Source organism: Phasianus colchicus, chromosome 21 (assembly GCF_987193195.1).
Source record: "Phasianus colchicus chromosome 21, bPhaCol1.hap1.1, whole genome shotgun sequence".
In the NCBI taxonomy this organism is placed as follows: domain Eukaryota; kingdom Metazoa; phylum Chordata; class Aves; order Galliformes; family Phasianidae; genus Phasianus; species Phasianus colchicus.
The window spans coordinates 9,209,791-9,225,070 of record NC_143456.1 but is presented as its reverse complement, the minus strand read 5'-3'; the positions used below and the strand labels follow the sequence as shown (position 1 = coordinate 9,225,070).

General features: G+C 44.2%; 1 protein-coding gene across 9 annotated transcripts in view; it reads right to left on the bottom strand.

The window, feature by feature from the left end:
- AATF (apoptosis antagonizing transcription factor) overlaps positions 1–15,280 on the bottom strand; it is a 47,316-nt gene that overhangs the window by 18,559 nt on the left and 13,477 nt on the right. For all 9 annotated transcript variants that reach the window (XR_016459274.1, XR_004166681.2, XR_016459272.1 and 6 more), the window contains exons 5-10: positions 12,300–12,414; positions 11,761–11,965; positions 11,100–11,264; positions 10,271–10,354; positions 2,210–2,277; positions 790–870 (exon numbers count right to left, since the gene is read on the bottom strand). Coding sequence is in view for 3 of the 9 variants with exons in the window: in XM_031591489.2 (XP_031447349.2) it covers positions 790–870; positions 2,210–2,277; positions 10,271–10,354; positions 11,100–11,264; positions 11,761–11,965; positions 12,300–12,414 (718 nt within the window). In the remaining 6 variants the exon portion in view is untranslated. The remainder of the gene's footprint in view (positions 1–789; positions 871–2,209; positions 2,278–10,270; positions 10,355–11,099; positions 11,265–11,760; positions 11,966–12,299; positions 12,415–15,280) is intronic.

The window sequence follows — 15,280 nt, the reverse complement described above, 5'->3', positions numbered from 1 at the left end:
GCCAGGCCTGACCCAGACTGACTCCGCTGACTTTCTATCAGATGCCATCTCAACTCACGATTTATAGTTTACTCACAAAAGGATGGTTAATGTTGCAGATTTTTCAGGATGTGGTGCAGCTTTTCAGCATGCCTCCCTGCCACGAACACCTCCTTCACTACAAATCATACAGTCATGCTAAACTCAGGGAGACTAATATATCTGCTCTGCAAAGGGGAAAAATAAAGCAAGCAACTATCTTCTCCAGGCTGCTTTCTCTCTCCACCCTGCAGAATGGACAGTTCTTCCATGGGAAACCTGCATTACTGACTGAGAAATCAGAACGTGAAGCTAAAGAAAGCTGTGATGTGACTTAAAAATAGAGTTTAGACACTACATTCCAATTGTCAGTGGGAAACAGGCATCTACCTCACTTGGGCTTGTTTACAGGTCTTCCCCTCAAGCTGCTCTCCACATTTTACCCTGCTAAATATATATTGCACAAGAAGTGCTTATTGGCTTTCACCAGAAATTACAACCCCAAATTGCTTAGGGGCATCTGTACACTCCTGCCAGGGGTGTTCTGAAACCAACAAACATTCTCTGGGCAACACTCATAGGTTGCATCCAACCAACCCCTTACCTTAGGCTCAAAGAACATTAAGACTCCCCAGAGGAAGCCCCAGGGCATGGAATCTTGCCCTGAAGGAGATGAACAAGTGTGCCAGTGCACCCCAGAGCCAACCTATGTAGTCCAAATTTACTTGGCAAAACCAGAACTTCAGGCTGCCTGCAGAAGCTGTCACCCACCGGATTTTCCTTCCTTTACTGGCTTTTCTGTCCACTTTCTTCTTTATTTTGCTCCGTAGCTTCTGGATGGCCAGCCACTGTCTGAGGAATGTAAAATCACAGTTAGATGATTTTTAAAACCACAAGGCAAATGAGCATTAGGCACACTGAGATCTGAGGCACTCCCCAGCTCTTCTGATTCCTGCATTTGCAAAAATAAAGGAGATGAGGACCTCAGGACAACAAGCATGAAACCGCCAATGACCACGTTACTGAGTCACTCCAAGAACGTGGCATTTAAACAAGAAGCACTTCTCCTTCCAGCCACACCAGGCTCCAAGCTGGGTCCTGCCAGTCCCAATGAGATCATCACTGCTCACTGAGATTTCTTCATCTGCAGGGAAACCCATGAAGGCAACAGGGTTGGCTCTGTTTTTTATTCTTTCATGATTACAGATTATTATTTTTTTCAAGAATCTTTAGGATTATGAAGAAAATCTTTACCAAATACAAATGCTAAAATCTGTTTAAAAAAACATCTTTTAGAGGTACTGCTCTTTTGTTTCAGCACTGCTTATTAGAGAGACTTCTTTTCCATGTACAATAATGGAGCAGATGGTCTGACCCGTTCTAAACTGACACTTCAGGTGAAAAGGTAATGCCAACTTCATGAACGGGATTACCACAGTGCAGGAGATGCTCTGAATTTATTTCCTCCCTCAGTTCTGCACAGCATATTGAAATGATAAGTATTTCTTCCCATCATCTCTGCCTATTAAACCTGGAAAATCCAGCAGGAAGTCCTACATATCGTTCCACCTCTTACAAAGCAGAACTACAAAAAAAAAAAAAAAGAAAAGCAATCAACATTTTCAAAAAGTGCTGCTTGATTCCCAATGGAATTGAGAAGGGAGGGCTCGAAGTGCTCTAACAGAACGCCATCAAGTCAAAAAAGTTCTCAGTAGGGAAAAACTTCTCCAAGTTATAAATATATTTTTTATGAAAATGAGCGTCATCTCACCTGATTTATACAACGAAAACTCAACATCGGGGAAAAAAATCTAGCAAAATCCAATTACTGCAATCTTAATATAATCTTAATTACTGTAATCTATTTTATTGTAAAGTCAGATAAATGTACAATGTAATCACCACTTAAATGTAATTTTGTCTATATCATGTTAAATTATAGTGAATAGCTTTCCATAGTATTTCAGACGTACACAAAATACATTTGACACACTGCACTAAAATTTGGGTAGTATTTTACAAGGATAAAAGTTATTTCACTTCCAAAATTTCACCTAATGAATTTTCTCCCCCTCCCCACACACACACTCCCATAGCTGCTCTTCCAGCAGGGAGGACTGGAAGCTCACAAGCAGTTTTGCATTTCAGGGCTGGAAGGAGCTGGTGATGCTGCAGACGACTTCCTACTCACCTGCCCATGGCGACTTGATCGTTGGGGTCCAATGAGGTGGTTTTACGCTCTATCAGTTCTCGAAGGAGCTGGAAGAAAGACAGCAATCCTTTTTAGAAGCACAATAAAGACAAGTCAATGCAAACAGGTTCAAAAAAAAACTTTCCTCAAGAAAACTTGAGGAATGTGCTCCCCAAGTTCCCAAGGGAGACAGCTGCCCCTCACCATGGGGCAGAATGAAGAGCTGAGTTTGTATTTCAGGGATCATTGCTGCTTGTTGGGCTTTTGGGAGTATAAAAACACCAGAGCTTTCACAGGCTGCTGTGTGCACCACTCCTATTGACATGGGGTGGAATGCTGGCAGATGTGCAGTGAGATCTCTGCCCCACATGCCTTCACAAAACAGAACACAAGCGCTGCTCGGCGCTCACACTCTGAGGAACAGAACAGCAATGTAATTTTTACAGCCAGAGCAGGAATGCTCAAGCAGGTTTTTCTATTTCTTTTCATGTCCTGAGGGTTAGGTTTTGTCCTTTTCACTTCTTGAGAGCAAAGAACACTGTGAACAGCCTTTTTGGATACTTGACCAGGGCCGCGTGTTTATCACCCCTCACTGCAGATGGCACGTGCTGTGCCTGGGTATGAGCCTGCACAGCGACACAGAGAACAGAAACAAACCCTCTGGAACAGAGGGGCACAGATCTCTTCTGGATGCCCACATTTCAGCACCCAAACCAGAACCAGCCCTGGAAATGAGAGCGCCCAGCCAACCCAACAAGCGTACCAAAGATAGGATGAATGATACCTTCCTTCTCCCCTGCATTTTTGCTGAAGGAGGAGGGTTGGAGCACAGCAGTCAATCCCAGCTGAGCAACAGCCACATTGCTATGGGTGCTGCCCACACTGGCACAGCTGATGCCCAGAGCTGCCCCCAGGCACTGCGAAACTCACCCACTCCTGCAGCTCCTGAGCACACAAGTACAGCACTGGGATGAAGGTGCAAGGCATGCACCCCACAAAAAATGCCATCAAAGTAGGCATTTTATCATTTTATGATTTTTTTTTTTTTAATTTCTAAACCAGTGACACTCAAGTACCAGAGAACATTTCATTCCTGTCCACATCTTCCCATCTTCCCTGCCTTCAAGGCATACATCAGACTGCCCCCCCACCCCCAAAAAAAAGAAAGAAGGAAAAAAAAAAGTGCAATTCCAGTACAATTAAAACCCTGCTGCTGCTACTTTCTATTTGCTTATTTTTAGAGATTATTACTGCAGCAATTACATTTAAAAATTCCTGAAACTGAGGTCTCTGGTTTATTATCACTAGAAAACAGCAAGCTATTTCTCTGCCCCGTTTATCTGATTGATTCCCAACATCTTTCTGGCACACAATCTATCAGTTTATCTCTCCCACTTCATCACCGTCACTTCTGGCAGCTAAATACAAGATCCAAATCCAGTGTTACACAGACATACGACACAGTAAACCTATGTAACACTGCCACTCTGTAAACAGCTGCCCTTAAGGCTAAGCAGAAATGGGATCTTGGTTTCTAGTCAATATTCTGTCAAAAGCAAGGTGGGAGGGAGGGTTTTAACAGTGGCAAGGAATGGTGCAGCTATGTTTCAGTGGTTTCTTCCTGTAGTGGCAATAGGATGTGTTTACTGTCTCCTCTTATCTCGCTTCCTTGGCACAATGCACGGAAAAAGTGCTGAGCTGTGCGGGCAGAGGTAAGGCAGCAGAACTCAGAGCTGAGCAGCAAGGCTTTGCAGCAGGACCTGCTCCTCCTGGCGGCCCACCGACACCAGAAGCACAGGGAAGAGCCCTGTGCACTACTGGGTGACAAACCCTGCAGGCAGCTGCCTCTTCTGCACTCCCCTGACCTCCAGCAGATCAGCTGTTCCGTGGGGCAGACCGTGCCTTGCTGACCAGGCTGTGCCTTGCTGACCTCGGGGCTGATGCTGAATGCTGCACTGAAAAAGCCCCAGCAGCCAGGCTGGGGTGAGGCAGGGGAAACAAAGGTGAGGGGGAATTACAGCAGAGCAGGCACAAGAGGGAAACAAGGAAAGAGAAATAAAAGCTGTGCAGCATCTTGCTATATCCAAATAGCGTACGTCTGAAAGCTTACGTTATAAATCATGCTAACAATGGTTACTAAAATAAAAGTGGATGTGGCCAGAGGCTACCGCTGAAAAAGTCAGTCTAGACCTGCCTCGCTGCCTTTGGTCTTTAAGGATTTGATTAGTTTTTCCGCTTTCTAGTTCAGAGTCTTGCATTCAGCCCATGCTCCAGAGCCAGCTAGGGCTCAAGGTACAGAATGAATGATAAACTCATTTACTGAATAACATAACACTGTTTTCACAGCACAAGACTTAAAACACTTCCGAAGCTGTAATATTTCATTAAGCTTGGAGATTCGGGTTAAAATTTATTAGTCAAAACAGAAAACTATCATCAGACCCCATATATTCCATTAGGAGTGATATATGGTGTCTCCCAATGTCTAATTATTAACTAGGAAGTGTAGGTAAATCACTATCAGAATTAAGCTCTGATGTGTGAAGACAGTTTGAGTTAGGCAATTTCAGCATCAAAAGGCTTTGATTTGAAACATATCCTTTTTTGCTTTCCCTCCTTCACCTCTTCCCATCTTCCCTGAACTTCAGAAACCCAAACTCTCTCTGCTATGCAAACAAACACAGCTGCCCATCCACACAGCCTGTGGCTCAGCTGCCAGCTCCAAGCCAGGAGAAGCCATGTGCCTGCCTCTACCAGCACCAAAGCCTTTGGTAAAGCTCACGCTGGAGCCAACAATGTGTGCTTTCTAAAGAATTCACCTCACAGGGACTCCTTCCTCTGCTGATTAAAGAGAAGCAAGCACATTGTACAAAATTAGGGGGATTTAGAAATGCCATCAGAGTGTTGTTCAAGGGTAATAGAGATTCATTTCTCATCTCAGAGGTCAATTTGCACTGCAGAGGTTAGGTCTCATTTTCATGCACTATCTATCAGTGTTCTTAGCACTACACTTGCTGACCTTTCTGATGTGCAGACTGAGGACTTGCCAGCTGGAACAAAGAGCCCAAAGAAGCTTTGTGGCAAAAGGGCCCTTTCTACACCCTCACAGACCACTCTGCATTCCTATCTTGCAGAAGTAGTGTACCATGGGGTACAGTTTAGTTTACAAACCTTAGAAACATAACTGGAACAAGAGAAGTACTTTTTCTCTGATGTTATTAAAGTCTGCAGGAAAGGCTCAGGCCTTTCTGCTGCAGCACACCAGAGCCATGCACTCCTGGTGCTGCCCCAGCATTGGCTGGGCAGAGAGGAGCAGAGAAGCTGAGGACAACGTGTGAAGTCCAAGTGAAGAGCAGGAACACCAACTGCTTACCTTCCTCGGTGGTGAAAATGCAAAATCACTCCGCTCCCCAGCAGAAAGTTGACAATGTGGCCTTTTATGATTGCCATTCCAATGCTTTCTAATTTATTTCTTTTATCTCCTTTATTCTTTGGACAGACGTGGTAAATCACATTATTTTTCACTTTCCTTCTCGTACACTTCACAATTATTCAGAGCATAAATAACGAAGAGGTGGTTTCTATTAAGCATGCATCTCATAGTGCAGTCTGCTTGGACACGAAAATAAGACATTCCTTCTCCCCTTTAAGCTGGCACTGCGTGGTCACTTAACTCCATTTGGATTTCCAGCAGCACTAGAGAAAATTTATACCACAGCCCAAATTTTACTTTTAAATCCCCATGAAACACTTCAATATCTAACTACCCATCATCTGTTTGTGACACACACACCTAAAGCACAAGCTGAATCACTGGATGGTCATCTTAAAAAGAAAAACTTCGCTGAGATTCAGTTTTGGATAAAACAGGGATGGAGTACAAGTGTTTTCTGATAACCCCATGAAGAGACGTTTCAAATCAAGCTTTAAAATGTGCTATTAACCATCTACCCAGCCATCTGAAAGACACACGCCTGCAATAAGAGCACTGTATTGCCATTAACCTGTGGGATGGTTCGAGACGTCTCTTATTCACACAAAACTCAAAACGCATCTCATTAAAGTCACACGATCAGCTGTCCATATTAATCACTCACCAGTTTAATTAAAGTAAACCAGCTTGTCAGAAAGTCAGCCTTCTCTCTGTTCTTCACTATTATCCACTTGTAATAGTTACTGGATTAGTAATCACTTGTTTATGGCATTATCAAATATCTGGGAGAGCAAAATGGCGTGTGAGTGGGAACTGCTTCAGGCACACTCCTGGCTGGGATGCAAGGATGTAAAGAGCCTTAAAAAGTTGTACAGTGCACACAACCCAGAAGAGGAACAAAGCGAGCTACAAATACCTTACCAAGGGAGCCAGGAGCTCGCCTGCAGTCACTCAGATTAAAGGAGGAATTCCAAATGCAAAGCTAGGAACGAGGAAGCGAGTTTTGCTCACAGCTCTGAGCTGTGTGTGGGTACGAGGTGCCACTCTACAAGGAACAACCGAGTCACAGCTCCTCCACAGTTTTCTACGACATCAACTCCTGCCCCACATAACAGCAGCACAGACTACAAACAGAACAAAGCTCTTCCCACTGCTGGGAGCAAAGCCCAGGCACAAACAGGTCCCTCAGCTGCCATGCAGACTGCAGGCAGTGCCCCAGCAAACCGCAGCCCAAGGGCAGCTCCTTCCCACCCCCAGCTCTGTGCCATTTCTGGGGCAGTGCTGTCAGAAAACACAGTGATGTACAGCACAACTAAATAGGGGGAGGAGAACAGGGAGAAAAAGGGATTAGGATATTCCTGCCTCTCCTTAGACGTACCTGCTGCCATCAATGAGGAACATTTGTTCTGGGAAGAGCCGCCATCGGTGCAACGCTTAGCATCTGAACACTACCCTAATTCCTGTTGGAAATAAACCCATTTCCACTCTCTTTTTTAGCGAAGTATTTCAAGCTAATAATAAAATCTCCACTGTAGCATGGCAGAGCAGCAGCTCTCAGGCAGCAGGACGGAATGTTAAGCCTTAATGCTGCAATATTGGCCATAATGGATTCTACGTAAATACGACTTCTAAAAACATCCAGCCTTTTTCTTCCCTTAAAACCACGTACCAACAAGAGTTTAGGAGGAAAGGAAATGGAGTCTGGCCTCTCAGCTGCTGTCACTAATGAGGATCTTTTGGAAACAATTCCGGCACCATTCAGCCCAGCCGTACATTAGCACTCAGCCTGGGCTGCCACAACAAGGACTGAAACAGTTATCATCGACTGAAGGAGATGAGAGAAGGCAAAGAGGGGCCAACAGCAGAACAGAGTTCAACCCCAAGTCGCTGTAAGGTCCCTCAGCCCCACATGGCAAATTCCATCAGCCTCCACGGTCTGGACAAGAAAATTATGGTTATCCAAAGGAAAAACAGATTCATTAGAGTTCGGGATTATATTCTATAATAAAATAGTCCAGCTAGTCATTCTGCTACCATTAATTTGCGTGCATTGATCAGATCTCGTTCATTTTTAATTGCTTAATTTTGCACTGAAACATACAGGAATTTGTGTCTCACGTCCTTCTTTACCCACATTGTTTCCTCTCATACATCTCACCATTCCGCAATAAGTAGTAACCAAAATAAATTATTACCAAATGGTATTCAGAGAAATGAAAGCAGTACTAAAAAAAAAAAGCCTGGACCTAAATTTAAAACAAAGACAAAAGTCCCCATTTAGATGTACGCATGTGCAATGAGTATAATGCATGGAGGGCAGTTTCTGAGCAGCCTCAGCTCCATGTTGCTGCCCATTACTGCTGAAGGAGCAGTGCCCTTTCTACCCAGTATTTATACGTGTACATACAGACAAACACACACATACGCACACACACACACAAAGCACTGCTCAGTTATGACCTGTTTGAAAGAAAACACATTCTCTGTATTGTCAGCACTCTATTGTAATGCACTCTACCCTTTCTGAATGCAATGTTCAGCTTCAGCTTACCACCCTGACAAATAAAGGAAAGCACTTTATGAAACCAATTTAATTGGGAGGTGACAGAAAACATACAGCCATTTTCTTTAGCCTTATCACTGAATTGGCTTCAGCTCCAATCTCTGCCAAATCCCACTCAACAGAAGAAATTAACCAGGTCAGTGGAACAGGTGCTGCGCCGTGTCTGTCAAGGGGCTGGCATCCCCACAATTACTTGCACACAATGAAGCAGTAATCTTTACAGATCATCTCTCCCAAGAAGCATATTGGGGACGGGAGGAGAAGGGTGGAAGGGAGGGAGGGATGGAGGAAAAAAAAACAACAAAAAAACACAACAACAAGAAAGGAAAATGAATGTGTAGCTGCCTCGCGGCTCAGCAGATGTCTGTGCGTGATGTACGAGGCTAGGATAAGCTGTCGGAGCCCGCTGCCAAAGAGTAGTAAGTGATTAAAGCCTCCACCAGGCTAAGCGCCATATTTAGAGTCTATGGGGTTTCAGAAGTTGCACCCATTCCTTGCTGTGCAGCCAGATGTTGTCGGCGGGTCCCGCTTCTATTCAGTGTGCGCGGGAGGCAGCAGTTGGAACAGCAAGGAATGCAATCTGGAATGCTTCCGGAGGTGCCGTACGTTAAACTGGTGTCACCCATCCTTCACCTCTCCTGAATGCTGAAACAACTCCAATTTGCTGCCACTTCCCTCTTGGGAAATGGCCAAGACACAGTCGTGCCTGGCAGACCCATTTGTTTTACTCAGGTGATTCTCCTCCCTCAGTGACCTCTATTAGTTTAAGTTTTAATTTAGATTAACCCCAGCACCCCAATTAACCAGTGAGGGGAAAAGCTAAGCTGTAACTAGTCATAATTCTGAAGTTAGGATTTATCAAATTTAAAGTTATTAGAAATGAAGACAGACCGTCCATCTATTGCTAGTTTTCTTACAAAAATTTTAACATTTCAGTCAGTAAGCACCTTACCTGCACAGGTCTGAAAGCTGTTGGTCACAGACATTTCTCCTTGACCATTCCTCTATTTTATTGCACTTACTGTATTTGTTCTGTGTCCTAACAGTCCACTTGGACCCCAAATTCTATGAGAATGTCATCTCACTGCATAACACATTTGGTCTCCTCAGCCACTGCTCCCAACACCACAGTGCTCACCCATCCCCAGACCTGTGTTAACACGTTGTTTTACTCACCTCTAGTCCTGGCTCTGCACGTGAAACCCCAAATTTTGGAAGTATTTGAATTTTTCTGGCTATATCAGTTAACCCAGCACACCTACGTGGTAACAGCTCTCTTTCACTGCCCACACACTTTGGCACCTATTTTAATTCAGATTGGAAATGTCTGCCTTTCTAAGAATATAATTATATTTGTTTAGTCCTGACATGAAAACACTCCGTGGATCATCAGAGCAAAAGCAGTTTTTCATGCATTGAGATAAGACGTACTCCTCAACACATGGCAATTTCAGTATTTTATGAAGCTGGCACTGCCATTTATTAAATACATTACAAGCACAAGGTTTTCCTAAGCTTCAGCCTCCTGTGCTTAGCACAGATACCTTGTTCCTAAGAATCGTGCAAATAAAAAGAATAGCTGGCCCAAATCCAACCTGGCATAACTCCAAGGGAAGTGCTCCACAGAAGCTCTGCAGTTTTTTCATTTTAAGCAGATGAGTTCAGTTGAGATGAAAGTAACTTCGGTGCTTTTAAGGATCCACTACAATCATTTTTCATAACTGTACTCTACCAACAACAACAACAAAAAGTCACCTTTGGATAATTCAGTAATTTTTCTCTATTGTGTAGCAATGTTCATCTGTGAGAATCACAGATGGAGATCCAATGCTGGAGCCCTGATTCTCCAACACAGCAGCAAGTTCATATTCACAGCACAAGTTTAAGCCCTACGTGGAAAGCTGAGTGTGAAAATTCCCTGAACAATCTACAGAGACTCCAGATGCTAAGAGACAACTGACGCTCACTGATCAGACAGATTCAGACCACAGTCAGCTGCATTAGCTTGGTGAGTATTCAAAAACAAGTGAAGTCATAATGCCAATGCGGATTGACAGACACTTACCTGGTGATAAAAGTCATCATCATCAAATATTTCCTCGTCTATGTCCTTCAGGTGCCTGTTGGAATCTGCCTCAGGGAGGACTTCCTAGAAGCACAAAGGAAATACTGAACACTCATATTTGCATGCTTCCATCCCCAGCTCTGACAACTTCACATGTAGCAGCTTGTAAACACTTGAAAATAGGAAGGAATGGAGAACAGCTTCCATCATAGAAAGCTTTTAAGGACTAGGAATACATTTTAAGGCAAGGCAGAAATTCTGCCAATGCCAAAACAGATTTATGATACCTTTGCTAGGAAATAAATAGGACTACACAAAGTCTGACTGGCAAAATACTACAGATATTTGTAACGTAACGGCAAAAATACATCTTGCAAGCGCAGTAATTCCACATGATCTATCAGAATTGAGTATTTATTCATTCTTAAATACTAAATTAATAACTGACGTACTGCCAATGCGCTCTGTAGATGACATGCAGTATGATTTTCTGTGACTTTCTGGGTTAAAGATTCTAAACTCCAGAGTCAAAACAAAGCTTTGTAGCCACTGCCTCGGGCAGATTTAGTGACCAGCAGCTCCTACAGCACAGGAGGGGCACGGTCAGAGACCAAACGTTTTATCCTGTCGAGAACTGGCACAAGAGATAACACACCATAAAACCGGAATTGAAATGTCTACATATTGTTGCTAGTCACTGCATTACATGAATCAATGCTCAGGTTCCTCATCAATCTCACAAACAAGAATATTACCTGTAAAGGCTAATTGTTTTGCAGAGAGTTTCACCGGTTCTACAGCACGAGCCATATAAACAAAACACCCTTACCGAATTTTCAGGCAAATATTCAGGGGCTGGATGGGAATCCTGCTCCTTCTTCCCCAGCACTCTGTACACTGATCGCTTGGTCTGTGTCCGCCGTAGTAATCTCTCTTTGTCCATCAAAATATGATCAATCTGAGTCAAGATTGAACGCTCAAAGGCACCGAAACCCTGCAACAACATTAACTAGTGTCAGATAATGCAGAAAGCTTTTCCTCAAGGCAGCAATGTTCCTCTATCTTTCCATGTCAGTGGATAAGCAGACAGCATTCCAAGAGGAGGGGGCTCGGGTTTTGCTGCACAGATTTTTGCTATTTTTGTTATTTTTTTATTTCTCTCTCTCTTTCCCTTCCCAACCTGAGGCATGGCTTAATAATAAAATGCCTTTGTTGCTCTGGTTCAGATGAACTTCTCGATGATTAATATTAAACTCACAGATGCTATGAGAACCTGGATCCTATGGGGACATGATTACCCACAGTATTAAAGTGTACATGCTGTAAAGGAGGAGGGGCATAGTAACTCCTAATCGTGTTGTAAAACATGAACTACTTGTTGATCAAGCAAAACTTGGCTTAGCATGGAATATCCACGACAGGAGACTTCCAAATCAACTGCTGTTCCACAGATCTCTACTAACCACACGTCGGCACACACACAGACTTACCTTGCCCATTTTGCCAGATGCCAGCTTTGTCTTCTCATGCCATTTCTGCAGGGTGTTGTTCCGGTACGTCCTGTAGTCGTCATACCTCTTGGCTATGAACTCTGGGAAGTCCTCAGCCTTCAGCTTTCGTTTGGGAGGGCGCTTCCTCTTCTCCTGAGCTTCACCCGCTCGCTCTTCATCGCTGCTGCTGGGAATTTCATCATCGCTAAAAAGTAAACAAATATAGACTAAACACCCCACCCCTGTCTGAGGCAACACGTGTGAATTCTCAGCAGCCCCTTTGCTACAAGTCAGACTTGTTCCACTCCACAGTGATACTGATGGGGAAGGAGCAGCAGTTTAGTCTCTCCTCTGCTTTCAGAAAGATTACAAAACAGACTTCCCACGCTGGTGGAAGGAATGTCATTCACCCAGCATGGCTGTCACCAAATCCAACACAATGGAGAGAAAAGCAGAGAACGAGTATGGTCAGGAAAGCTGTGCATTTTCTCATTTAGTTGGAGACCAAAGGATTCAGAAAGATCATCTTTTGTATTTACCTCTCAGGTTTTGATTGTTTTCCATCTACCAGGTGCCTTGTGCCCGGGCATTGATAAAGCAACTCATCCTGAATGTCCACCAGCACTCTCAGCAATGTGTCTATGGCTTTACAACCTGCAGAACAAGAGACACAAGTGACAATTTCCTACCGATTGCTGCTTTTGATAAAAACTTGCTTTGCAGAGCCTAGTTTCTCTTTCCAAATCTGAACTGCTGCCTCAGCTACCGCATGTCCAAGCAAATGTTCCTCTCCAACCATCAGAGTTGTGGATTTAACTTCACGTTGATTTATAACTGTTCATCTTGAACAACACTGCATTGATAAAGAACAATTTTTTCCTAAAAAGGGAGGATGGGAGGGAGGACTGCTTTCTAAACTTTCGCCTGGCTGCACATTGGGAGTACACTGATCTAATGTTTCATTGACAAACATTCAGTCTGCACAGCCTGAAGGATTAAGATATTGAAGAAACACAGCAACGTGTGAAGAAGCATTCCGAGACACACACATCTGACAACAGCCTTCTCTGCTGACTAACTCACTTCTCTTTGCATTAAGTTTTGTGAGAGAGGTCAGTTTCAGCCCAATATTATGAAGCAACACAAAGGAAAATGAATATAAACACATCCTCTCTCAGTGTGACCTCTGACTTTTCTCTCTTGCACATAATGTGCGTGCTATAGGGAGCAGGAGGAGGGAGGGCACGAAGGAAAAACGAACTCCTGCAGGGCTGTGACTATTGCTGGTTTCTATGCTGCTGTGCTCACCACGCAGGAGGTATAAGAAATTAGATTGTAAGTAAAATTAAACGTAGCAAGATCTGATCTACGGGGAAAACTTAAACAATGACCTGGCAAGTTTAATGAGAGGACTCTGATCAGAAAAGCAGGACTGCTGGCCACAAATCCTGAAGGTTGATCTGATGTTCCCCATGCAAAGGCTCTCAGAGCTGGCAACTTTTCTGTATCTATAAAATAGATGCAGATGTAGATGCAGAGAAAATGATCTCTGTTCCAATGACCTTATGTTCTCCAAGGGCATACAGTGAAGCTGGCTGTAGGGAAGGGTTAACTGCACACTGCTGCCACATCTGTTCTTTAAAAATAGCTCTTTCATGGCATGCAGCAAAGCCCCCTGCAGAACACCCTGATCTAAACAAGTGTCTGGGTGTACACAAACACTCCTTCTGCACCTTGCTGTACATCAGCCACAGGGTTGGCTCTTCAAGGCAAAACCACAGAATACGCCTCTCTCCAAAACCCTAAAGGGAACTGCACAGATTCCTTTGTATTTATTCTCACCACCCGATTCCTCTTTTGTTAATGGAGGACGTGGGTATCACAGGTAGAGCGAACGGCAGATCTTCATCAGCCGGACACAGGCAGCACAAGAAGAACTCAGCCCTGACACGCAGAGTTCTCAATACGTTACCACTGTGATATCGCCTAGTTGTCACCAACTTCAGGCAGATTATGGCCTGACCTCAGTAACAGCAACGCTGGAGAGGAGATGCTGTCAGCTCTCAGATTTTTGTTGCAGATGAGCAGTCGGACTCCCCCAGCCCAGGGTTCATTACAGATACATTCTGACAGCTCTTCTATATAAACCTATTAACGGATTAGGTTTGCTGTACTTGTAAAACAGTTGTGTGCTCGCATCAAAACAATTCTAAGAGACAAACAGACAAAAGCCCTTAAAAATGCATTTGTTGTATGTGTCTGCAGCTAAAGCATCATTTCCAAAGGAAATTGCCCCCACCCTACCCTGAGTGCACAGCTCACAACAGCAAAATCCTTCCCACAGCCTGCAACACAGCTAAATGTCCCCAGAGCTTCCGAAACTGTTTATTTTCTACCCGCTGTCTATCCTCCAGCAGCAGTGCTAATGCACCCCAGGCAGCTTTGATCCTGTCAATTACAACTGGAGTAGCACTCCAGCTCTTCTGGGGTATATCAGGGCCACGGCAAGCAGGCAAGGAATAAAGACAGGCTCAAGCTCCCCCAGGCTATGAGATACGGACCCCAACAGAAGTGGGGATGGGAAGCAATTTTATTTGGAGTGAAGGGGATGGAGAGGGCAGGGAAGACAATGACCGTGCATCTAACCAGGTGGGAGGGCTAATTATTGCAGACAGCAGCTTCGTCGTGAGCCTCTTACAGCTGAGTAATTTCCTGCTTTCAATTCGTGTATATTTAATAGCATTACTGGATGCTATTCTCACTGTTAATGTTGGGTGCTTAAGTGCGCAGTAAACTCAACTTCAGAAGCTGAGTGTCACCTTCCCCTGCCTTCTCCTCACCCTGCACAGCCCTACCCATTTCACGCAGTTCCTGGAGGGACTGTTTCCTTCCCATTCTCCTTCCCTTCTCTGTCTCCTCTTCCCTCGAACACTCATCTGCTTTTGCACTGCCTGCACTGGGGAGAAGCCTTAAGTCACTTGTGAAGAAAGGCTGTGTAAAGCAAAACCATTCCACAGATCCATGCTGGCTCGTTCTGCAGGAAAGCCAGGCACTAACCCTCCTGCTCTCCAATCCTCCCAGCACATACCTACATTTTTAATGCTGCTCGTCATCTGAAACAGACAATTAATCAGAAAAGCTACAAACATGGAGCTTTCAGGCGCACCAATACATTAAGAAAACCAACCGGCAGTCTTCACATGTGATAACCATGACTTCTACCCCCTGCTCTCTCTCCTGCTCCATGCACAGAACAAAGCTAACATACCTCTGTACAGCTTAACACCTGCCCTTATGCTGGACCATAAACCATCAATGAAAACAACCAGAAAACTCTCCCTCTGCAGAAGTTACTTCTATACACCCAACTCGTGTTCTTTGAGAACAGGTTCCCATAGCACTTCTTTGAAAACAAAAGCATCTACATTCCTTTATGGAATATGAGCCACTCAGATCCCCAAACAACCCATACTCCATGCATGGAGTGGCCAACTAACCCCAGTATGAGGGCAACCCCCCC